Here is a 25,459-nt window from a genome sequence, read left to right as displayed (position 1 = left end):
TTAGAAGCTCAGGATCTTAGGCTCCAGCCCATAAGGCCTTCACCTTTTCCTGTATTACATATTCCCCCAAATACATTTCTGCTGATGACACTTTCACCTCTCCTCTCTCTTCTTTCTTCTTTCTTCTTTTCCCATTTGTCCTTAAAACAGTGGAAGACTTTTCCTTAAACAGGTGGAAGAATTTTAAAGCAAAATCTCTTTTTTTTTTTTTTTTTGCAAGAGATCCATCTGGACTTGAGTCAAGAGGATCTGCTGGAGGCAAAGCAACTGTGGAAGTGAACTGAAGAATGAATGCATCTGTATCGGTATGATGTGCAGGGCATTTCAGGGGGACCAATGCTGTTAACCTGTTTGAGATAAAGTGCCACAAGCTCTTAAAGTCATGGTGACTTCTGTAAGATCCAGACATTTTTACCTAAAAACACATTTCAAGTGTCTCAGAGCTGAGCTTCTGTTGCCTTGCAGCTGGTACATCCTGGTTCAGCCCCTTACTGGCTTAGACAGGCTAGACTATACTGGTCCCTGAATGGAGTGTGGCTTGAATTTGGTTAGAATGGCCTGCATATGGCTGGCTTGGTCTGAGTTACACTGGATTTGACCCAGCTGAGCTACATTTATGTGGACTGAGTGCAATCTGAATGCAAGTTTGAGGTGGCAGCTTGTGATAGGCATGTTCTGGGTAGGCTAGAGTTGACCAGGTTAGCTGCTTTAGACTGTGCTGAATTCGGAGCCGAAAATGTGACTGGTTTGGACTGAGTTAATATTTTTGGTGGATTGGAGTGGGCTGATGGGAAGAGTTTTCCAGGATACAGGGCTGCTGGAATGGAGCAAGTGACTTCACTGTGGCTGGTTTAAAAGCCTTGTTTCACCTATACCAGAACCTGTTGCCTCATCTGGGAAGCTGTTTGCTGGACCAGCTTCCCATGGATAGCAAAAAGGTTATTCAGCAAGTGCTGAAATGGGATCCCCACAAGGCTGACAAAAATTTTTAGTTCCTCAGTGTCCAGCTGCTCCACGCCATCTCCTTCTCCCACAACCAGCGAGTGGTTCATGCCAGAACATGTGCATCTTCTTCCCAGTCAGGTCCACCAGGTCAAATCTGTTCATAACCAAACATCCTAGTTCAAAAAGGAAAATCCTCCTGTCTGAGAAATTCCCCAAGCAAGGATGGCTACCAGTGTTTCAAGGGAGGAAATAGGACCTGAAAGCCTCACACATGACTTCTCTTTTAATGATTAAGTTTCCTTGATAGCATAAGATTTCTTACAGTCTAATATGGTGCGTGGAATGCATTGCACAGTGTTACTTATCAAGGGGATAAAATAAATATTTATAATTAACTTGGACACCAGATGAAGCCCCACATAAAAGAAAATTCGGACTGGTTCCAAATAAATGATGTCTCAACATAAAAGATTGTACCTGGATGATGTGACAAGTCAGTCTAGGTGACGGTGCTGCCAAATCCCTTCCCTCCCCACTTATTCTGGCTCTGCTTTAAAAAAAAAAACAGAAAGAAATTTGTAGTGACGGGTAGGAGACGTTGTGGTCCCACAGGGAGAAGCAGAGCCCCATCTCCATACACAACTAGCAGAGAGTGGAGCAGGAGAGTGGAGGGTAGCACAGTGCTGTACAGCTGCAGGGCTGCTCACAACAGGGCAGAGCTCCCAGAGAATGTGCTCTTTGTTCCTTGCCTTTAAAGGGTAAGAGAAACACTTATGCATGGCAAATTAGCCCAAAAATGTATTTCTCTAAAACACCCGATTGTCTGGCCAGCTCTGCAGCTGCAGGGAAGTTCCAGGGAGAGAAGGGGGAGGTGGCGGGAAGGAGAAGGAGGGAGGCAGGGAAAGAGGATTTTGATGGCTTGGAGGGGGAAGGCAAGATGACTGTGTGAATGAGGGAGAAATTCTTGTCTCAATTCAAACAGAGCTGACCAGCGATCGAGGGGACCACTGACAGAGGGGCCACGTTGGTGGCCAGGGGACCACGGATGCTCTGTGGTCTCCTGGGGGGTAGGGAGAAGAGGGGACATGAGACAGCTGTGCTTCAGACAGCACAGGAGCAGGCACTGGTGCAGCCGGCGGTGCTGGGGAATCCTGCTGCCCGGCAGGTTCAGCTGTGCCATCTGGGCCGGGATGTTCAGCAAGCAGTGCCATGCTCCTCTAGTCACTGTGTTGCACGTCCCAGGGGCCGATGGGCTGTGACTCCTCTCCCACTTCAGAGCAAAACGTGCAGGGTGTGACTCTGTGGAGCTGCAGGGCCTGTGCTGTTCCCAAGAGGTGACACTTGCGTTTAAAATATCCCAGACATCCCTCTTGATTAGGAACTTGATCTGGGCTTGTTATGAATTTCCAGCCCAATGCTGATAGCCATGTAAAAACTCCCAGACCACTTCTGGCAGGTAAATGGTTCCTTGAACTTCCCTGGGGTTCAGAAAGCAAAACCTAATGTTTTTTCTTGACAGCTGCTCAGACTGTGATGTTCATGGTGAGTGCCACAGTCCTGTCCCTGCTCCAAGGCATGCCACTGAAAGCACAGTCAGGCTCACCATGAGCACAGCTGAGACCTCAGTGTCCAAGGTGTGTCTCCCCACACTGTCTGGAGTAGCATATCCTCTTTTGTGTGCATGGTGAGTATTTATTTTCTCTTCCATTTTCTGCCGATGTGGATAATGACTTTGCAGGCACAGCCTTGAGGCAGCCTGATTGGTCCTCATTACCACACACTGAATGCTCTTGGGGACATCTATGGTGTGATCCAGATGCTGCTCTCAGGGGAATTATCTTAGGCTCGACTTGGCCTTTGAGGACACTCAGGGATGCACTTGTCTGCTATAAATCCAGGTCCCAGTGCTCTGTCCTTTCTGTGACATGACGTGACCTAGTCTGGGCAGACAAGACCATCTCCTTCAAAGCCACCAGTGCCATCTGCTATAAGAGCTGATGAGATTGGTAGGTAGCCTTAGGTTAGATAAAACTTAGACTGCCCATGAGAAAAAGAGAGATGTGAATGTCTCAGAAGGCGATTTGGCTTTGATACATTTCTGTGACTGACTGGCTCAGGTGTAGGATTGGTGTTGCTGCTGGTTCAAGTTGGCACAGGCAAACTGTACTCTGTTTCCAGGTTGCTGCTAAACACATTGTGTGACCAGATTTTCCAAGGAAAACCCTATAACTCTTCAGGTTTGTAATCCAGAAGTCCCATGAAGTCCCCTCTCACTGGACTAGAGGAAGGGAAGGACAGGTGGACTTGGGTGGTGAGGCACTGGAGCAGGTTGCCCAGAAAAGCTGTGGATGCCCCATCCCTGGCAGTCAAGGCCAGGCTGGATGGGGCTTTGAGCAACCTGGGCTAGTGGAAGGTGTCCCTGCCCATGGCAGGGGGGCTGGAACTAGATGATCGTTAAGGTCTCTTCCAACCCAAACCATTGTATGATTCTGTGATTCTATGATGTTTATCTGAACAAGTTGTGATACTGACTGCTGGTGGGAATTACTCATTCTTTCTTTTCAGAGTTTACATGAAGATGCTTTGGATGACACTGGGTATGGAGGTACCTACTGGCTGTGAAGCAGTATCTGACAGGTAAGCCAGAATTAGCTTTGAGAATTTCCTATAGTGGAGAAGCTGATCAGACTTGTGCTGGAGAAAGAGTGTGATGGGCAGAGGGGGAGGTGAGGAACTGAACCACTCTTGAAATCAGGGGCTGGGGGAAGCTGTTGACAGCTGTATAATCCTTTTGTCGCTACCTGACTCATCTCTATGTGGCCAGTGGGATGGCTCACTCTCTCATTTTATATTTACATGGGAGAAGAGGGTACAAATATGTTAGCTTTAATTAAGTCAGCAATGTTTCTCAGCTTTGACACACTTCATTTGCCACTTCTGTTGAAAAGAGGTCCCTCCATCCCATCCCCTCCTTTCCTCCCTTCCACTTGTACAGCTTCAGACCTTCACAGCCCTGCGACCCAGCTCCTCATATGTCCCTTTAGAAACACCCTGAGCAGCAACCACAAAAAGACATGTGACCACGTTATATGAGTTTAAACCTCTAGCTTTTAAGTGCCAGCGCTGGGCTTCACGCTTGACCTTCAGAGAGTGGGTGGCACAGATTGGTGGCAGGCCTGCTGGGGGTCCTGAGATCACTTGAGGCAAGGTGGGACTTGGGGAAACAAGGAATCCAAGCACAATCCAGCAGTTTGTGGAGACACTGAGACCTCCCAGGGATGGAAAGGATGTGGCATCACCTAAGGGTAGGAATGACTGATATCAGGGAAGCATTTATTGGTCAATAATTTGCCAAGAAATGGGACTTCAGGGGAAAGAAACCAGCTGCAGATCTAAACCTAGTTCAACAAGTAATTTTGGCTGGAAAGTGAGTGTGTGCATGTGATTTTTAAAATATCAAAACATTTCATTTCAGGACAATGTTCCTGAACTGTTATGTTTTCTAAGTGCCAAAATGTTGCGAATGGACATTTTCAAAGGGAATTTCTGACATTTCATTTCAAACCAGCTTTTTGCATTTAAAACTTGACCTGGGTTGAAATATGAGAGGTCAGACACAAGAGTCTAACAACACAAAATAAAACCTGCTATTTCAAGTTCAGTAGCATGGTTCGGTCTCTGACTTATGCCATTTGAAAAAACCAAAAAAAATCACAGCAGAGCTCCTGTGCACATCCAGATCAATGTGCCCCTACACAACACCTCTGAGGTGATGGAGACACTGGAGCAGAAACAGACAGTGTGGCTGGGATAAAACTGGCCAGGTAGTGGCCTGAGATGAACTGGAAAATGCCCTTGAGCATCCCAGACAGAATTTCACTCTCATCTCAACAAACTTCACTCTGATCTCAGCAAGGCTATTTATGGTGGGATGTGCACCTCTTAGGGATGCTTGCATCTGTTCAGCTCCATGGGTGGCAACAGGCAGAGCAATGACGAGCAAAGCTCCTGTTGCTGTGGCAGTTTTACCTGCGCTGTCATCTATCTTTAGGCAGAGAGGTGACCAAAGTACCATCATCTTCCAGCACTGTCCCACTGATCCCTATGAAAACCAGTGGAGCTCTCCATGGGGATGTGTCCATAGGCAGCTGCAGGGGAAAAAATGCAAGCACAAGCAAGGTCTGGGCGCAAGAAAATCTCTACTAATTTGTGAAGGGCCCCTGGTGCTTCTCATAATGGATGGGCAGGTTGGGGGCTGATGACCAAGCAGGATGAAGGACACTGCTAGTGCTTTGAGAAGATGCTGTACCCCCCAGCTGCTTCTTCTGTACAAACGCAGGTTCAGCCTCGAGGGACATGAAGAATAGCCTTCCTCCCCCTTCCCTGCTGGCTCCAGCCCCTTGCTCCCTCCGCCCCATCCTCTCTGCTGTGCGCACGTGGTCCCCTCTGGCCATGAATAGAGTTGGCACAGGAAGGGCCAGCCCAAGCCACTGGGGCTCACAACTCCCAACCTGAATAAGCAGCATAAAGGCACAGAGCAGCCCCGTCGCAGCTCCATCCCGACCCATCCTCCCCAGCTGCAACAGCATCCGCTGTGGGCCCAGACTGGCCATTCTTACCAAGTCCTTCTGTGCCGTTTGTCTTTCTCTCCCTCTCTGCCTTTTTTTTTTTTTTTTTTCAATTTAATCCCCTTTTTCCGAACATATCATTACAGGAGCAACAAAAAAGATGGGACAATACAGCCATTGATGAACTGCTCTCGTCCTCCCGTCCCGATCCCCCCCCACTCACTCCCTCCCCTCCTCTGGTGCGTGCCAACACTCTTTCCACCCGCCCAGGGCTGGAGCCAGCGCCAAACAACCTCTGCTAATAAACAAGAGGAACCAGATAAACCAGGAACACAATAGAGGGATTTGTTGCACTTTAGTGATGGTGGGAACAATGTCAACTCCGTGGCGCAGCTGCATGGACCCCCTCCCATACTCTCCCCCCACTGCCTCACGCCCCCTGCGCACTTGCAGCCCAACACTGTGATTTATGAAAGGCCAAAGGTCATCGTGCATTAAAGGGCTCCTTTCTTGCATCATTTATTAACCCCTCTATGACAAGGCATACTCATTGTGGTGGTGGTACAAGGAGCGGGGAGGGGGCGGAGGAGTCCATCCTGGCAGCACTGTGCATCTCTTAGAGGATGCTGAGATGCAGAATTAGTGCTTAAGCTGCCTGGTTTTGCACTGACCTGATGTGTGTGGAGAGGAGGGGAAGCTTTGGTGAGGTGCATTTCGGCCAGCAAAAGCAACTCCTGCACTCCAGCGCAGCTCCGTTCACTTTTCATGCGGGTCACCGTCTGCCTGACCTGCATTCACTGCCAGACCGGATCGTGGTCCATGCTGTGGCCATGCTGACCCAAAGGGTTGCCCTGAGGACCCCATCGTTTCTGTATGGTAGGGTTGACTACGTTGCATCACGAGAGCCTTGGGTCACCTTGTGCTACCAGGCATGGTCACGTGGGCAGTCCATGTTGCAGCTGGGCAGAGAGGAAGCAGGGGGCCATGGAACAGGGTGGACCACTCCAAGGTCTCCTTCTCATGCTAGTAGACATATGGCCAAAATATCTACTTGTCCCACCAGAGCTGATCGCCATTACAGGCAATGCTGCAGTGTCACCATGCAGCACTTTCAAGCCTTCCTATGCAGCTGTGAAGCAACACTGTGAAACACTAGCGACATAACTCACTGGCCTGATCTTTTTCTTCCAAAATTGCAGTGACCAAGTCAGTTTGGGCAAAATGATGCAGTGGCAAAGGGGTCAGCAGTGAATTTTGTGGTCCACTGAGCTACCACCCCATGTCCCCGGCCATGCTTGAGGGCTCCCTAGAGACCCTCTCCATGGGCAAGCTGGCTTGGGAGGACAAACCCCAAGGCCATCACAGGCTGGGGACAATGGGAAATCCCTGGAGAGGGGATGTCTGCTGGAGTTCATGTCCAGCATGAGGGCAGTGGGGTTGTGCTGGCTCCTGTCTGCCTGGCCCATCCCTCCCAGCTCAGCAGAGGCGAAGCTGTGGTGTTGACAGGTTGGGACATCTTCCCCCTGCAACGAAGCAGTGGGTAATAAGGGACCTTTGAGTACGGGTGTCACGGTGAGCCCCTAGACAGGGCAGAGGGGACATGGAGGTTGGGGTGAAGGGGAAGACAGTCCCCTGCCCAAAGGCCAGCTGGTAACACTAGTTACCAGCCCAGCGGCTCCTGCCCTGGCTTTGGTGCCTCAGCCTTGGGCTGTGCTCCCTCGCTCACTCACTCTCCCTCACATTCCTCCGGGAGCTGATCAGGGCTTGAATGACACCCCAGATGACTCTTTGCTATTAATTCCTGTGAACAGAAAGGGCTCCTTGTTCTCCCAGTCCTACTCTCTGGAGGAATTACAGGGGCCAAGGCAGCAGGCTGAAGCCTTCCTGACTTAACCCTTCCCCCGGCTCCCCAGGAGCCTCCCTGCAGCCAGAAGACAGGCAGAGGCGAAGATCACCCCGGAGCCACCTTGGTCACCACTGAACAAGCCCACTGCGGTCACTCAGCACTACTACAACCACAGGTCCTGTTGGGAGGGTCCCCTTTTCTCGTTGTTCTGCACAATCTTGTACAATTCCCCTTTTCTCCCCTCGGCATCTCTCTGTTGTGCAGACTGAGAGCACCCAGCTCCCTCCATCACATCACACTGGATATGCCAGACTCCATCTGAGAAAAGGCAAACCCTGTCCACTTCTCCTCCAGCTCCCCACCCCTTCAGCGCTTGCTTTTTGGGGTTCACTTTTTGGAGGTACACTTGGACTTTCCAGCAGGAGATGAGGGGGTTAACAGCCAGTGAGGCTCCTTGCCACTCATCAGAGCAGGTAGCAGACAGACAGGCTTACCCCATTCCTCTTTGATCTTCCCAGACCCGAGTAATGCAGGAATATTGTCCTGTTTTGCCATCACGAGTCCTTGTGCACCCATGAAACAACGAGCTGACCAAGACGATGGGCCAGGAGTTGTTTGGAGTCTTTCAATGCTCAGGGGTGCTTCTCCTCTCTCTGTTCCATAAGGTTTTCCCTACACCTCCTCTGTAAATCAGCTGGTGCCATAATCCACTGTTTTAGAGCAAAAAATGCTGCTGAGCAGCCTCCTGCTCGGCCACATCAAGGCATGCATGCCAGTGGCAGCAGCAGTGTGGTTTCCTGCACCTGCAGCAGCCCTTGGTGTGCCTTGGAGAGGGAACGGGGTTTCTCCTGCTCCAGAGCCACATGGGACTCTGCAACCACATCCCAGACCCAGTCCCCAAAAAGCTTCCCAAGACTCCCATCCCATCCTGGGGTGATGGGACTGCAGTGCTGCATGCTGATCAGCATCACCCATGCTGTGTCACCCATGGGGAACGATAACCCCAGAGCAGGGCAGCTGCTGCAACCTTTCTTTTGCTGCCCTGTGCAGGGCACTGGATTGACAAACAACTCGGGTAGCAAACAACTCCAGGCATTGCCTGCCTTTTGTTTCCCCTGATAGCCCACGACAAAAATCGCCGCCCCCCCCCCGCAGCTAACTGTCCTGTAACCACATGGATGTGATGTGGTGCTGCCAAAACCCAGGCAGGGCTGCAGGCAGGTCTTTGCTTTTGCCGAGTGACCCACACCACTGTATCTCTCCTCAGGCTGCCTTGCGGGCAGCCAGCTCGCCAATGCCCATGACTGGAAGCAAAGAAGCGTCTGGGAAGGTCTAGGACCAATATTGGGAGCTTCAGCCAAAACTGGCAAGGGGTGATGAAGACCAGAGGCCAGCAGTGCTTCCTGTGCCCGGCTCCCTGTTAGGATGCCTATGGCACAAGGCAAATTGAAGAGTTCTTTGGAGATCACAGCCATCGCAGAATCGTGGAGGGTGACACAAACGTAGGCTCTGGGGACACTGTGCTGCTTCTGTTCACAGAAAGGCCTTGAAAATGACCTGCATGCTGGGAGCCTCAGTGGTTGGTTGTGGCATCAGATCAGGGAGGAATTTGGAGAGAAGGGCATGAGGAAGTGGTGGAGACAGAGCTGGGCTTGGGTGCTCCAGCAAAGGGTATGGCCTGGTCCTGATCTCTCCCAGGCTGCCATCAGTCATGTCCCATGATGTCTCACGAGTGAGACGAGCTGCAGACCCATAGATATTCCAAGCGTTTGGTGGCCTCTCCCTTTGCTCCTCCCTGCTTTTCCTTGGAGCATCACACTCAACCAAACTTCAAATAAAAAGAGTAACTGTTTGAAACCTTGCTATTTTTTCTAGTTCTTTCATGACTTCCTCTGTGGATGGTTCAGAAGGTCACCTGGCCACGCCCTCACTACCCTCCACTTCCCCCACAGGATGGAGTAGCCAGCTTCCCAGCTATTTTATGGTCATGGTGATGAGGTGTGAGAGGGTCCCATGGCATCTCCACACCAAAGGGGCCATGCAGTTCTCACTGAGGATATTGGATATATTATTTCTGGCTGGGGCAGCAGGACTTCCAGCATGGGTCAACTGTTCCTGCCATCCACAACCTTCCCACAACCACCTGAGTTTCCTGGTCCTCTCCCTTTCTCTGTCTCCTTCCTGGTCTACCATGGGAATGAGCAAATCCGTTCAGATTTGGGCGGGGAGACATTCCCCTTTTCCAGCAGGAGGGCTGCCACCCTCCTCTTGCTCACCGAGCCCTCCCTTCTAGCCATGGCGGGACCAGCAAGCCTCATGCTGGCAAAGATGCAAATCCCACGTGGGAGCTGGGCTTGGCTTTGGCGTGGGAGACCTGGTACCCATCCCCAGCAGGGAGAGAAGGGGAGAGTTCTGCATCCCCCTCCCCAGCACAATGTTGGGATGGTCACCCCCTGTCCTTCCCACAGCATCACAGGGGGACACAGCCAGCGCAAACCCACACCAGCCTGTCCTGCGTGGGCAAGGCGGCAGCAGGGGCAGGACCCCCTCCCACACCCAAATCCCAAACCTTGCCCCCCCCCCTCCTGCCCCTAATTGTCTCACGTGCCCACCTCCATGGGAAAGGGATTTTGCAGAGAGACGTCCATCCCAGCGGCCATCCCCATCCCAGCCACCGCTGCTGCCTCAGCTCCTCCTAGCCCGGGTTTCCTCGCCCGTCTTTGGGTCTGGAGCAAGCTGGACGCTTTTAAAAAGCTTTTTATGTGCGTGCGTGTGTGTGTGTGTGTGTGTGTGAGTGTGTGTTAATCACATGATTGTCGTTCACCTGTATCCTGAACAAAGACAGCACACTGTTTAAGGCCCAAACAAGAAAGCCGGCAAGGGAAGGAGGGGGGGGGAGTTGGGAAAACTGAAGGGGCTGTTGAGAGAGCGGGCGCGCGGGAGAAAATCCTTATCAAACTCCCAATTCATGGGTCTCCCTTTCCCTCAGCACACTGCGGGTATTGTTTGGCTGGGGGGTGGGTGTGTGTATTTTTTTGAATGTCTGTGTCGTTCCCCCCTCACTCCCCAGCTCTGACGCCGTTTTACTGTATGGAAAGATTTCACGGGGAACCCCTCCCATTTTCCCAGGCAGTCCTGGGACAATACCAGTGCTGTGCCCCTGAGCTGGGCAGGGGACAAAAACTGGCCCTGGCTTTTGTGATGGGGATGCTGTTGCTCCTCTGCTGCAGAGGGGCTCTCCTCTCTTACTCCTCCCTTGCCATGGGTGCAGGGCATGGGTATCATCTAGCAAAATCCCTCCTCAGCAATGTCAATGATCCCACCTTGGTCGTGGATGTGTCTCATCAACACGGTCCGCTTGTTGAAACTCTGCTGATCAGGTGCCCCTGCCTGCCCCTGTGATGATGCACCTTGCTCACCGAGTGCCCAGGCCAGAGCAGGGTGCCTTTCCCGTCATCCTTGGGAGCGGTGCAGATGCAGGGGCATCTAGCATGGTGGGACATCTCCACTTCCCACCCAGTTTTACCCTTGCCATCCTGACATGGCTTTATGATGGAGAAGTGGCATCCTTCCACCTTTGCATATTGGGGACTGAGGCCCAAAGAAAGAATTTCACGGATGCGTCACGGCAAATCTGTGGCTTAGCAGCGTCTCTGCCTCATGAACCACCTTCGCTGGTAGATCCTTCATCCACAAAGGACTGTCCCCTTTTATGGATCTGGAGCACCTCATCCATAGAAATATATGCTGAAAAGAAGGGGTGGAAACCTGCTATATGAGCATTTCCCTAGGGACTAGGCATTAGGAAGACTGGCATCTAGAAAGACCACTTCTGCAATGTTAGCTGTTGTGGCAAGCTCTTGCGGGGTCCTTGTGTCTAAAAAGGGTTCCCAGGGGATGCTGGAGGAAAAGACATGCCACTTCAGTGATTCTTGAAACAGGGATGGTCTCCTCTCCTTCCCCTCTGCCCATCTTATCATCTCAACTGAAAAGAAAGCGTCACACCTCTTCCTGCTGCTGTAGAGGTGCATTTTCCACAGCTCGCTCTCCTGCATCCACCTCTTTGTAGCCCAAAAGATGATAGATAGACAAGAGAGACTTGGAAAACAATATACAAGCAGTCAGTGCTGTGAGAGGTAGGCTGCAAACAGGGAAAAAGGCACTACAGGGAAAATGAGTTCAGAAAGACGAGGCAGAACCAAAGGAGACAAAAAGCAAGAACTGGAGAAAGGCAGAATGAAGGGAAAAAACCTTTCCCTGCCATTTAAATGTGAGGAGACACAGAGACTGCAGTTTGCAAAGACTGTATGGCTGGTACATGGTCCTTTGAGGATGTCCCTGTCTGCAGTTGAGGCACCCACAGCTCTTCCAACAAGGCACAAATGAGACATGGCTTTTGTCTGGCAGGTGGCAGCAGCCCCGGACAGGGATGGTGAGCAGGGGGACAAACACCAGTACAGACCCCTGTGGGTTACTGAAATCCCCTCCAGGCCTGATCTCTTTCTTGCTCCAGTTGGGAGTGGTGGGTCAGGCGCTCTTCTGCTCACCCAGACTCCATGGGCATGCAGGAAGACGTGAGCTCCACCACTCACGGTCTTGCTGGGATCAAGCACCATCTTGTTCTCCCCGCAGAGCTTGCCAAGAGGCTGCTGCATTCGGGGTATGAGCTGCGCAGGCTCTGAAGCTCCTCTCAGTGCCCTGCGGGGCTCCTGCTTGGGGATCTCCAACAAAGCGCTAGGAGGATCCCTGGCCTCTCGCTCCCTACCACTTGGTGCCCAGCACCCTGTACACCCACTCTGGAGGGAAACGAGAAGTCCCTGCCCCATTGCCACTTTCCCAGGGGGTCCACAGGAACCCACCACCTAAAGGGAGGGCAAATAAACACCCTTTTCTGGCAGTTTTCTGCCCTAGGTTGGAAGTTGGCTGCAGTCAGGGGACCAAGCAGGGCAGTGTTTCTCAGCAGTGGCTATCTCCCTGTGGGACAGGAGACCAACCCTCCCGTCCTTCCAGTTCTCACACACCTCATATGCAGGGTCTCTGGACCCGAGAGGGTGAGCCTTGCTGGCGGGGGGAAGATGCCATGAACTCTGCAGCACCATTGCCTCTGCATCCAGTGGGCCACAGACAACTTTGCACAAAGTGACCTTGCCCTGTTTGGTTTTGCTGGTTATCTGTCTGCCAGACAGAGGGTGAACTGCCAAACTGCCTCTGCCTGTGTCATGGGACCCCTTCTCACGACACCCACAACCACAGTCTGTCTTGGTGAGAGAACTCACCCTATACTGCAAGACTTGAGGTTCACCAGACCCTACTTTGGTCAAGGAAGCAGGGCCTCAGTGCTGTTTTGCTAGGTTCTCCTTTGGGTTACTCAGCATACAAATTCCTCTCTTCCAAAGGGGAAAAGGCATCATATGGAGAAGAGTATCTGAGCCCGTCTTTCTTCTGGAGTAGGTAGTGCCAAAAAGAAGAAAGGTAGGAGGTGATCCCTTGAGGTTGTTTTTTTTTTTGAGGGATGCAAGAGGCACCTTTAAGCACCTCTGCCCACTTGATGCCAATGGCATGCAGCTGTTTCCCCGCCCAGCTCTGTTCAGTGAAGACTTCTCACTGGGCTCTAGTGAGGTTTTCCCTGCAGCCACGCTATGATTTTAGAGCTTTACTTACTCAAGGCAATGGCAGATGTGCAGGGAAATAGCCCTGTGCTGTCAGCCAGGTCTGCAAGGGCAGTGGCCAGCCCCACAGGTTTGCTCTGAGGGCTTTTCCTCAGGTGCTCAGCACCATCCTCGGGACTTATGCTTCATGTAGTGCCACCCAGCATTTTTGCTGGGTCTTTCCAACAGGGTTTCTGACGAGTGCTATAGGAGTTGAAAATGTTCTTGAAATTCCTTGAAGCTGGTGCCCTGGGTCACATCCATTCATCTCTTTCTTTTTTCTGACTTAGCATTGAAGTGTCTCCAGGTTGGCTGTCCAGCAAGCAGCTGGGGCAGGAGCTATGTTTTTCTCATTGCTAACTCAGGAGGACCTAGGAGGATCATCAGATTTTTTGTGGATGACCTCTCACAGTTACAGGGTTGGTGTTGGTCTATACCAGCCCTGGTGACAAAGGAAACAGAAGCAGCCAACTATCCGAGGCATCTGGGATGGAAATCGAGCCAAAAAATGGAAGGTGAGATGGAGAACGTGGTAACCCATTGGGTGCTGAGATCCTCTATGTGTCCTGGTGCGTGAGCAGCAAGAATGAGGTTGAGTGAGTGAGTCCTTCTCATCAGGAGACCTCCCTTTCCTTGTGAAAGACCCCACATTTGCCTTCAGGAGCAATTCAGCATGTTGGAGGAAGCAGAGCCTGCTTGCCTTGGCAAGACCACACAGAGAGAAACATGTTGTGACAAGCCCATTCCTAGGGTGCAAGAGTCCTAAGAAGGTTCAAACTGGCATCCACTGTCCAGCAGCATGGTATTTTCCCTGGACCTGATGTCCTCCATCCTCGGGACACCTGTGACCTCCTGCATCCCCTTTCCCACCCCACAGACTCAGGTCTGAAGGAGGATGCCCTTTTGGCCAGTGTCTTGACCCTGGGGTCCCGGGCCAACTTGTTGCAGCACGGCAGGGTCCCCATGACACTCTGGGGTGGGGACCAGGACTTATTTGGCACATGGGGGGCACCAGACCCCACAGAAGCAACCGTGCTAACAGGGGGAAGGAGGGGGATCCCAGTCCTGGGGTGCACACCCATCTCCCCAAACCATCCCAGACCCCTTCCAGCACCCCACCACCACAACCCCACCGGGGGTGATTCCTCCAGCACCATCTCTGGGGTGGCCATGCCGCCAAGAGCAGCCCACAGCTGGCAGCTCTTGAGAAGAAGCTGGCACCAGGGGAAAGCGGGGAACGTGCCGGCAGCTGAGGTGGGGTGGGGGGCTGCCTGCGTCCCCTCCCCGCTGTCCCTGACCGGCCGTATTCTGGCTCCGAGGAGTGCTTGGCTCCACCTTCCGCCCTTCCCTCCCCCGGTGCTAAGCAGCAAAGCCAGCTAGAGACATCCAGCCGGGGTATTAGTAAAAACCAAGCCTCCCTCTAGGAATGGCACTCGCCTGAGAGCCTCCCCGCACCGCACCGCACGCCCTGACGCCGCTGGGGCTGGCAGGGGGAACGGGGGGCTACTGGGATACAAATCACAGCCCTCACAGGATCTGCCCGGCACACTGGCCAGCAACGTAAGTTTTCCTACCTAAGCTCGCTCACACACGCGCACACATTTGCTCATGCTTTTCCCTCTACTTTCTTTTACTTTTTTTAATTACCCCCGTGTCGTTCTCTGAAACTGGAGGGATAGCAGCCCTTGCTTTGCACTGGCTCTCTTTCAGCTAAGCCAGAGGCATGCTTTTCTATCACTTTTTTTGTTTTTCTTTCTTTCTGCCTTTTTTTATTGCTGGATGGGGGGGATGGCAAGGCCGTTAGTTTTAGAGTGCTTCTTTCTCCAAGGGGGGAACTGCTGCACGGCAGCAGGGGCTTGTAGAGATGACTGCAGACAGAAGGAGAGAGGAGGAGTGCGTGGCGCAGGCAACCCAAAGCCTTGGCTTGTCTCAAAGTTAAACTTGGTTTCTGTTTGTATCTATCTATCTATATATCTGAATGTGAATATGTATATGCATACAGACACATAAATAGGTGTGCGTGTGTAGATGTATTTTAAATATTTGCTTTATGAGCTACGAGAGGAGGGTGAGGGATGGGGTGTCCCTGCAGAGGCACTTCCTAACAGCTGGGATCAGGGTCTCCAGGTGCGAATCCGGGGCCCAGGCTCGGTCCCCGCCCAGCGGTGCTCGCTCAGCTTCCCCGGTAGCTGGAATATAGGTCCCTTCTGATTTACCGATATGGTGCCAGTGCTCCCCCTCCCACGCCTGCCCCTGGGCACCGCGCTGGCATTTCACCACACATCTTCGAAAGAAAGGGGCGCTTCCCCACACAAGTTTTGCGGCCATCCTCTCCATCCCGCTCCCTGTGGGGATCTGCGCCCAGACAGGACAGTCCATGCCTCTCGCCTTTCAGGTCCCCAACCCCCCTTATCCCTCTTGCCGCAGGCCCCTCTGCACATGTCATCTCCAGACGATTGCAGAGATAAGGAGAAATATCCCAATTAATCAGGGGCCCCGACCCATCCCCACCCCCACGGATCACGGGTTTTGTGGTGTGCATGGCTATTGCTTTGCTTGCGCTTTTATTGAGCGGCCCCTGTCTCGTGGTCAGCTCTTCAGAGACCTTGGAGCCCCCTTCAGATTTGGTGGTTGCTTCTCCTTTTCTCTCTTTCCCCCTCTTTCCTTTCTTTCCTTTGTTTTTGTCTTCCTCCCTCCCCTCCCCAGTGAGAAGAAGGACACCAAGAAGGAAGAGAAAAAGGGCTCGAGAATAACAATGGCTGATGACCAAGACCTTTCGGAAGTGGAGATGAGCCCAGTGGGCTCTGAAGACCACCACTGCCTCTCGCCAGGACCCTCCATGGTGGCGGACAACTCCCCGCACCTCACCAGCTCCGGGAATGGGGAGATGGGGAAGGTCAAGAAGGAACAGCAAGACTCGGAGGCGGACGACGACAAGTTCCCGGTGTGCATCCGCGAGGCTGTCAGCCAGGTGCTGAGCGGCTATGACTGGACGCTGGTACCCATGCCTGTCCGGGTCAATGGAAGTAACAAGAGCAAACCCCACGTCAAGCGACCCATGAATGCCTTCATGGTCTGGGCACAGGCTGCCCGGAGGAAACTGGCTGACCAGTACCCACACCTCCACAACGCTGAGCTCAGTAAGACCTTGGGGAAGCTCTGGAGGTAAGAGCAGACGGGCGGAGAGGGAACGCAAGGGCTGAGGTCTGGAAGTGTCCTGGAGAGGACTGTGCGGTCACATGGAAGGACGGAGACTTAGCGGGATGGAAGGGGTGTCCCTTGAGGGGAATTCCTTCCCTGCGGGGAGCCCCCTTGCAGGAGGCACAGTCAGTGACTGGGGCAGGAGTGGTGGTTTGATGTAGTGAAGGCTTCCTCAGCAGAGCTTACCTCCATCCTGGGTGGCAGCCCTTTCCACACGTTTCCCACTAACTTCCCCTGTTGTTCCTGATCAGGACACCCTTGTCCTGGTCCTCTCCTGCCTGACTGCCAGGAGAAATCTTGTTTTCTTGGCTCACCTTTTCTTTTGGGCCAAGTTATGCACTAGCAGGAACCAGGCTGAGCCCCATCCAACTTAACTCACTGGTGGCTACCTCAAGCCTGTTTGAACTTGGGTCCCAGTGCTGGGACAGGACACAGGGGTTATTGTCCACACAGTGTCACAGAGCAAGTGGGAAACCAAGTTATGGCCAGGAAGGAAGGTCAGGGGAAGGGAGGCAGCTGGTCAGAGCCCCACACCCATCCCTCCCAGGATGGTCCCAGTTTTGGCAGGCCATGCAGTTTCAGTGAGATGGAAAGGACAGACCCTGCTAGAAAGTAGGGCTGAGGCTTAGCAGAAAGGAAGAGACCTGCAACAGTCCCAGCCTTAGCACTCTCTCTTGCAACATGTTGGCTCAGACCAGCCCCATCTCCCTTTGCACCCAGAGAGATGCCCTCCCTTCTCGCCAGCATATGAACGCTCCTTCTCTGGCCCCACCAGTTTCTTGCGCCCATTATAATTTTGGATTTGTGCAGATCCCTGGGTCCTTTATATACCCTCCCCAACCAGCTCCTCCTTCCTCCAGCAGACCCACAGGCTGCCCTGATCGATCCCAGCTGGCCCATAGGCGTGCAGAGAGGTGTTGTGCCCAAGCCAAGTGTGTCAGGCTGGCCATGCCACTTCTTTCCCATCTGACAGTCTCTGCTGATAACCACATCAACCTTCTGCCACAAGTCCCCAGGATCGTCCACCCCTGCCTCGCCTTGCACCAACCAACACAAACCAAGCATCAGGCAAACAGCCCCTCTTATTCTCTCTCCTGGCCTGGCGGCATTTAGTGGAGGAAGACCTCAACCTTGGGTGGGCCAAGAGACATTTTTCCAAGCAGAAGTTAAAACACACCCTTTCCAGCAGCGGGCTCCTCCTGGCTTCAAACCTCCTTGCTCACAAGGAACAGAGCCTTTGACCATTAGTTTCTCCCTTTGCTGCATCAGCCTGCTTACCCCCACCTGTCAGTGCTTAGTGTAAGCCCAAGAAAGGGATTTCTTTGGAATGCTGAAGGCAGGGCAACTGCAGATACCTCATCTGATGCGCTCCCCCGCTTTGTTCCCCGCTGCCTTCCCTTCCTTTACCACAGCACTTCCTCCCACCTGGGGCTCTGCTGCCAGCCTCTGGACTGTGAAGCTGTGCTGGAAGAGGTGTATGTGGAGGGGGGAAACCCACCTTTTTTGTTCCCAAAGTTTTACTTCAAAGTATCATTTGGTTATTGCAAAATATTGCCAGATTTTAGAGCAACAGCTTCCCTCTGGACACTGCATTTCCCCTGAAAATGTAGCAGAGCAGCGAAATCCTCCATACATAGTGCATTCAGAGCACAGGGAGACACAGCCCCTGGCCTGTGACCGCTTTCACACAGCCCGCTGCCTCCCTGTTCCCAGGGCATGGCTCCTGCCACTGACCGCATAGGACTCAGAGCAGGGGGATGCTGCCACTGGACGATGGACAAGGTCCCTGGCTGTTTCTTAGGGCACCACGTGGTCAGGTGTAGAAGCTTGCAGGATGAGGCCTAGGGTTGTTGCGTGCTGCTGGGTTTGCCACCTGGCTGCTTTGCTTGAACATGTCTCCTCTCCGAGTGTCCCTTGTGCCAGCCACAGCTCTCTGGGCCATGTCAATCCCTACAGGGACCATACAGCAGAGTAAGCTGAGTTATGGGTGCAGTCAGTGTCTGGCCTGGGTAGGACCACGTGCATGTGTCTTTCTGTGAGGCTGGGGAGAAACATCAGCCCACAAAATTCCAGGGGTGGTGGCCCAAAGGTTACCTGGATAGTAGCCCTGAGCCTCACCTTCTAGTCATGGTACGGCTGGGTCTTCATCCACTGAGGTTCCCACCACCTTCATCTACGCTACCCCAAAGGTAAAGCTCCTACGCACCGGTACCACTGAGAGCAGCCACGTTTTGCTCTGTACGGCTTAGCCTTGGACATCTGACAAGGGTCCCTGCAAAGGGCCCTGGCTGTTCACATATCCCTGCCATTACGAGGTGGCCACCCCAACCCTACAGCTTTGGAAAACGTGGATGGCTTATATTTCCACGTGGGCTGCTCTGAGCTTATCCAGGTAAAGGGCAAGGGCATGCTAGGCAGAGAGTCAAGTGCTGGTAAGCACGCAGACTGCCTGCAGACCACCATTAAATCAAGCACGTCCCCAGTGATCGGCACTGGGTGGGGATGGCAGAGGCTGGGAAACCTTGAAAGGCAGCTAGCAGATTGAGCGATAACCCCAGTGCCATCCCACATGCCTCTGCAAAACAGGTTGCAATGGTCCAGGGTTTCTTTTTAAGCCTGGCCTTTGCTCCAGCTCCGTGCCACCGCCGTGCCCGCCAGGCTGCAGGACGTGCCCTGATGGCTGCACAACCCACCCGGCCCCAAGTGCAGCGCCGGGGGGATTACAGCCCTATCCACCTCCCCGGCTGTACCCACCTGGGGGGTGTGAGGGGTGCAGCCGATGAACTGAATGTACTAAAAAAGAAGAAGAAGGGAGGGTTTCTGTGCTTGACGGTTGTGAAATCTTGCCTTGGCTGCTTTTCTTTCCCGGGGTGGGACAAGGAGCGGCTTTCAAATGGAGGCTGGCTGCTGAAAATGTCGGCATGACTCTCAGCCAAAATGCCAGCCAGCACCACCTCCGGGGCCAGAAACAAATAAGGCATGGGAAGAAGGTGCGGAAGGCTCAGTAGGGAGGAGCGAGGGGACCCGATGGAGGGATCTTTGCACGGGGGTGGCAGCACCCAGGCTATAGGGTCATGCCCACCAAATCTGGTGCCGTGCATGTATAGGAAAGCCCACCCAGTTGCTTTTTGCTCCCAGCCAGCCGTTGCCTTGCATCAGCCCCAGTGACCATCCCCATCACTCCACTGACTCATCAGCAGCTGAGTTCCGTCCCAGGGTCAGGCCTCTGGCCGTCTAGCCACTGGCACGCAGCGCGGTGCGCTGCCAGGCAGCTGGAGGGGGGGCTGCCAGAGGTGGGCAGAAAGATTTTGGCTCTTCGTTCTCCTCCCAGAGTGGGGCACTAGATGTTTGCCCCTGTCCCCTCAGCTTGGGGGGTGAGCATTCGGTGTTGGGGAGGGTGTCGAGGGCTTGGTTAAACCCCGTGAAGGGCTTTGCTCTGTGATCCATAACTTCTCTGCCCGTGCAAGATTCCTTTGCATTATGGCCTGGGGAGCATGGGGGGCAGGAGGGGGAGGGCAGGAAGCAAGTGAAATCCAAATCCCCCCAAATCTCCTGGCCTTTGCCTGCTTGCACCAGTTTCACTTTGCTAAAGCCGATTTTGAGCTCTGATCCCAGAGGGAGGGAGGAGGGAGCAAGCAGCCTTGGAAAGGAGAACACTAAGCCACGGGGAGTGGATTCACTGCTGTCCTGCTGGTGGCACTGCCCGTGGGCTGCCGTCAAGGGGAGAGGAGGTGAGGCGCTTGGGCATAACTCAGAGGGCAGGGATCTGACTCCTGCATCGCCTTGAGTGGCTCTGGTTCACCCCATCCACAAGACGGATCCGTCAGGCCAATCTTTGGTCTCCATTGGAGGAGGCTCTGCTCTGAGCTTGCCACGCAGTCTGCTCTGCAGATCAAATCTGGTTGTGCAGCCTACAGCCCTCTTGCTCCAAGAGGTGCCCGCACAGAAAGAAATCTTTCATTCCCAGCCACAGCATCTTATTAGATTTAGCATCACCTGAGTTGGGAATGCAGGGACACCAGAGCACGGCTGCCATGTAGTGAAGAGTCCCAGGTTGCAAGGCTGCAGGTTTTGCCTCTATTCTCCACCTCCCGTGGAGATGAGGCATTCTGCAAAGATGAAGGTTTTGCCAAGGCAAGGTCACCTCCCAGTCCACAATGACTACAAGGCTTGGACATGATGTCCCTGAAGTCCCCTTGGAGGACTGTCTGGAGCGGCACAGGCTGAGGGATTAGAGCCCTCCAGGATGTGTGAGCATGGTGTATGGTGGTGGGAGGGAGACAGGAAAGCTGGTGTTGGATTCATGGTGGGTCAGTTGCTTTAATCTCCAGGATTAAGGCAGTGGAGGAATGTGGTGTGCGGCCGTGACCTGCTCAGGCTGCCTGGAGTGAGCCCAGGTCAGCACTTAACGGGCTCCAGCCCATGCCATACACCTTCTGGCTGCCCGCCAAGGGGATGCACAAAGAGCTGGGGGAAAGGGAATGCTTAGGAACCAACACATTACTTGCTGGCAGCTCCTATGATTCCCCACCAGAATTATCTGTGTGCTCCTTGAGCCATGCCTCCTCTTCGCCTTCAGTTTTTCAGGCCTGTTCAGGCCTTTGTATCTTCCTCAGAGCCTACAGGTTCACAGCGTTGGTCGCATTTCATTGCTGAGGGCTTCAGGGGTTCTGAGGTGCTGACACAGCCCCATCCCCAAGTAGTTCTTTTGCTGGGGAGAAAAAGGCATGGACATCTCCTAAACGGACTATTTTTTGCCGTTTGGGAGCCCTGCCATTGCTAATGGCTGTTGGGAGTTGCAAGTCATGGGAAGACTGGTCCCTTCTGAGAGCACTGGTTTCTGGCTGGAAGCAGGATGACCTTGAGTCACACGAATATTTGAGGGTAAAAATCATAAAATGAAACTGAAGTGCTTCCAGCTGAGACACGGCTAAAGGCTTGAGCAATGCTGTGAGCCATCCTGCCCGCACACTACACCACTTTCTCAGAAAGCCTATCTTAACTAGAGCGGCCCATGATCTGGCAGGAATACAGAGGAGGAGCTTACATTTCTGCAGTGCCTTTCATCCAGAGATCAAAGCTCATCTATTTCTACAAGGGTAGCAACATAGCAGCTAATTTTTTTACAACTGCTCAGCTAAGTTCAAGCAGGTCTCGTCCTTTGTGCTTCAGCCTTTTGCATTATCCATGTCTAACATGAGCAGGAGCTCCAGAAACAGCAGAACACACGGTTTCCCTCCCTTTGATATTTTATTTAATCCCCTTCTAGGATCTTGCAAGGTGCATAAAGGCCCAGCAAGCTCCATGCAGCAACACAGGTACTGTGGAGCTAACACCAGTTGCTGCCATTTGTGCTCAGTAGAGCCTCAAGCCTGGAGCAGAGCCTATGGAAGGGTGGGAAGTTAAACTGGAATAGTCTGGGGAAGGGCAAGAGACATGCAGGAGGCAGCACTACAGGTAGCAAGGCTGTGTCACACTGCTTTAGTCTGAAGGATGATCCCAATTGACCTTAATTGGCCTAGAGCCTTTGAAAGCAGCTTGTCCAGCCTTATTTTACATGGCAATGTAAGAAAGGGCGTTGAAATTACTGAGGTGAGAAGCACCAGGCAGCTGGAGAAGGGGGACCCAGCACTGACACCAACCAGTGCCAGTGTCAGGGCTTAACAGTTAGCAAGGAGGACAAAAACATCACTGTCTCCACTGAAACACTTGCAAGCTCTCCTTGTTGTTCTGGGAAATGCCTTCAATGGTGCAGCACCCTGCCATATGGATTTACACCCTGTGTCCCACAATGTTCTGTACAGGTGCATTTTTTTTCTGATGTACCTGCCCCTCTCCTTCCCCTCTTCTCTTCTTTGCCACCTTGGCCTCTGCAGGCTGTTGAATGAAAGTGACAAACGGCCCTTTATTGAAGAGGCAGAGCGGCTGAGGATGCAGCACAAGAAGGACCATCCTGATTATAAGTACCAGCCCCGCCGGCGGAAAAATGGCAAGGCCACGCAGGGCGAGGGTGAAGGTCAGGTGGAGGGGGAGGCTGGTGGGGCTGCTGCCATCCAGGCCCACTACAAGAACACCCACCTGGACCACAGGCATCCTGGTGAAGGGTCGCCCATGTCGGATGGTCATCCAGAACACTCCTCAGGTGAGTCCCAGGTCTCCATGAACCTACTGACAGGTTGCAGCCAACTCGGAGGCTCAAAAAAGACAAGGCATCACAGTGAAAGCCTCAGTGATGTGGCTCACACCTTGCTCGTGACCCAACAAACTCTGCTGGAGTCGGCGGTATAGGGACGTGCCTGAGTTTGACAGGCACTTGCATTCCTTGTCAAGCAAGGTATCACTGCACTCTCCCTTTTTCCACAAGATGATATAAAAAGGTTTGGTTTTGGCTAGCTATTTCTTTCTCCCCTCCACTGAAGTCTCCAGCCAGACAGTTGCTGTCACACTGGGAGGAGCAGAGCTGGGCTGTGTATAAAGCCAGGCATAAAGTGGTAACTCATCTCTTCACTCTCTTTCCTCCTCAAAATGTTTTTCACATTGCAGGTCAGAGCCACGGGCCCCCCACACCTCCTACCACCCCTAAGACCGAGCTGCAGGCAGGCAAAGCCGACTCCAAACGAGAAGGGCGTTCCCTGGGGGAAGGGGGAAAGCCACACATTGACTTTGGCAATGTGGACATCGGGGAGATCAGCCATGAAGTGATGTCCAACATGGAGACCTTTGATGTCAATGAATTTGACCAATACCTGCCGCCCAACGGACACGCCGGCCACCCAGGCCATGTTGGGGGCTACGCGGCAGCTGCCAGCTACGGCCTCGGGAGCGCCCTGGCCGCAGCCAGCGGACACTCTGCCTGGATCTCCAAGCAGCATGGAGTCTCCTTGTCCACTGCCACCTCATCAGTGGTGGACTCCAAGGCCCAGGTGAAAACGGAGGGGTCTGCCCCTGGAGGTCATTACACTGACCAGCCCTCCACCTCCCAGATAGCTTACACATCCCTGAGTCTGCCCCATTACGGTTCGGCCTTCCCCTCCATCTCCAGGCCACAGTTTGACTACCCAGACCACCAGCCCTCGGGACCCTACTACAGCCATTCCACCCAAGCCTCTGGCCTCTACTCTGCCTTTTCCTATATGGGACCTTCCCAGCGTCCCCTTTACACTGCCATCTCTGACCCTGCACCCTCTGTGCCACAGTCCCATAGTCCCACACATTGGGAACAGCCCGTGTACACGACTCTCTCCAGACCATAGGGAATGGGGAACAGTGACCGAAGCAGCGATGGAAAGGCTCCGAAGAATCAGCACAGGCAGAAGAGCCTCCGAACTCCAAGGTCACTCAGTGCCACGCAGCCACCAGAACCCACTGAGCATACAGAAGTGCCTTTCTTGACCCTGGCTATCGCTGGCTCACCCGCCTAGAGGAAGGTTTTTCGTCCTTTCGCCCTTTACCAATTTCATGCAGGCCACACGACTGGCTTGCAACACCTTATTGGCTTTCTAGACGAGGAGGATTCTAGACATGGAGTGACTGGTCTGTGGTGGGTTTCGTTGTGCACACCCTGGACTGTATGATGAGAGAGACTATCCTTTCCTTCTCCTTCCCAAACTGCTCCAGGGAGTTAGCAAGTGTTTCCAACAGGCCACAATGGCCAGCACTTTGTCACCTGCTGCGGGTGAAGGGTGATTGCTCAGCCTTGGTGAACACTTTACGGGAGAAGCAGTAGGGAGGATGGCATGGCCATCAGCATCATGCAGCAGTCCCACCTAAGATTCACACATGCATGAATCTTGAACCCTGTTGGAAGACCAACCTACACTTGCTTACCTGCTGATTTCCACAGCTGCATCCTAGCTTTCCTCCCCGCCTCTTCTCTTCATCCTGTCTCTGTTTAATCCCACAGCCTTTCCCACGTGGAAATTTTAAGGCTTGCCTGAACAACACGTAGGACGCAGGAACCGCGCTGTTGGTCTTAAGCGTTACTCATATCACAGCCTGTGTGCGCATGCCTGTTCACGTATGGAGGTGCAGGAGAGGTGGGGAAGAACCAGTGAATCATTAAGGTGCTGTGGGTGAATCCCCCTTTCTTACAGTTACTCTATATTGTTCACTTATGTCTGGCATTTCTGGCATCTCAGTCTTTTCTAATTTCTTCAGTACCCAAAACAACCTCTGAGCAAACTTGGTCCTTCCCTCTTCCATGTCTGTCTGTGCCTGCCTGAAATGAAGAGGCACCAAGAAAGCTACTATGCACTTGCTGACACCCCGAGTTGATTACAACACTCTCTTTGAAACCCCACTCCAAACTCAGGCTGATGGGGTGTGCATCCCTGCTCGTCCGTTCATCATGTCTTCCAGTCAGTCAACACCTCCCTCCTATCTACACTGAGGATGGAAAGATACTCCTGCGGCTTTAAGCAAGGTGCATATGGACCCAATTTCGGATAAGTGTAAAAAAAAAAAGAAAAAGAAAAGAAGCCTATTTAGGTGCAAAGGAATTTGTTTTCCTCTCTGGGTTTCAAACTGGAAGCGACCACCTCTTGCAGTCAGATCAACCTCCTTTTTTCAACCCAATGCCTGAGGACAGTCTGCTTACTTCTCCTTTATCACCTCCAGGACTGGGGCAGTTTGTCATGCCAGGGAGTGAACTGGCACAAAAGTTGTTGCAGGAAAAGATGACTCCTGGCAATTGATCGCAGAAACATGTTGTGGGACCTTCCAATGGATATTCCAGTCTAGAAAGATAAAATACTTCAACCAAACGTGGACTGTGATCGGTGCCGCTATATCCCTCTGCTGATATGACTGCCAGATGCCCTTCCTGCCTCCCTTAGCTATGGATGACTTATCCTTGTGGTGTCTGAAAAGATCATGTAGAATGTCTGCTCCTTGTACGCATGTAACCTCTTCCAGCCCTGTCCCCTTATTTATGCAAGTAGCACCTTCCTCCCCCACCCCCCTTTCCCTGATCTCTATGCTGTCCTAGCACCATTAACTCTGCATTAAACATATGGAATAATAACCTTAACAGTTTCATTTTCACGTGTCTGGGTTTTTTTGACCTCTTCCCTGCAGGTCTTTGTTTTTTCCCCCAGTAAGTGTATGATGGGTCACACCAACACCACACAGATCCTGTGCACAGCTGCCTGTCATAAAAAAAAACACAGGCAGAACTCCGACTGGATTACCAGACTCCTTGAGGCAGATGAAACTCATCTTCTGTTCACACCCCAGCTCCAGTCATTTCTTCA

General features: G+C 52.8%; 2 protein-coding genes across 3 annotated transcripts in view; one reads left to right on the top strand and one right to left on the bottom strand.

Annotated features, from left to right (window-relative positions):
- PICK1 (protein interacting with PRKCA 1) overlaps positions 1 to 10,055 on the bottom strand; it is a 32,547-nt gene extending 22,492 nt beyond the window's left edge. Inside the window, exon 1 of one of the 2 annotated variants that reach the window (XM_040594700.1) lies at positions 9,972 to 10,055. In XM_040594700.1, the coding sequence (XP_040450634.1) occupies positions 9,972 to 10,025 (54 nt within the window). In that variant the 5' untranslated portion in view covers positions 10,026 to 10,055. The remainder of the gene's footprint in view (positions 1 to 9,971) is intronic. The other variant, XM_040594699.1, reaches the window with a different exon arrangement.
- A 4,317-nt stretch (positions 10,056 to 14,372) lies between these two features.
- SOX10 (SRY-box transcription factor 10) lies at positions 14,373 to 25,236 on the top strand. The gene is made up of 4 exons (XM_040594698.1): positions 14,373 to 14,567; positions 15,714 to 16,172; positions 22,085 to 22,350; positions 22,752 to 25,236. Exons 2-4 carry the CDS (start codon positions 15,763 to 15,765, stop codon positions 23,459 to 23,461), a joined length of 1,386 nt encoding a protein of 461 aa, XP_040450632.1. The 5' UTR covers positions 14,373 to 14,567; positions 15,714 to 15,762; the 3' UTR covers positions 23,462 to 25,236.
- The last annotated feature ends 223 nt before the right edge of the window (positions 25,237 to 25,459 follow it).

This window comes from Falco naumanni, chromosome 5 (genome assembly GCF_017639655.2).
Source record: "Falco naumanni isolate bFalNau1 chromosome 5, bFalNau1.pat, whole genome shotgun sequence".
In the NCBI taxonomy this organism is placed as follows: Eukaryota; Metazoa; Chordata; class Aves; order Falconiformes; family Falconidae; genus Falco; species Falco naumanni.
This window is presented reverse-complemented; position numbering and strand designations above follow the sequence as displayed.

Bases quoted from the DNA above. Each gene is read 5' to 3' on its own strand.
- SOX10 (XM_040594698.1), top strand. From the start codon at position 15,763: ATGGCTGATGACCAAGACCTTTCGGAAGTGGAGATGAGCCCAGTGGGC. The intron at 16,173-22,084 runs GTAAGAGCAGAC...TGGCCTCTGCAG, and splicing joins ACCTTGGGGAAGCTCTGGAG to GCTGTTGAATGAAAGTGACA. The intron at 22,351-22,751 runs GTGAGTCCCAGG...TTCACATTGCAG, and splicing joins TCATCCAGAACACTCCTCAG to GTCAGAGCCACGGGCCCCCC.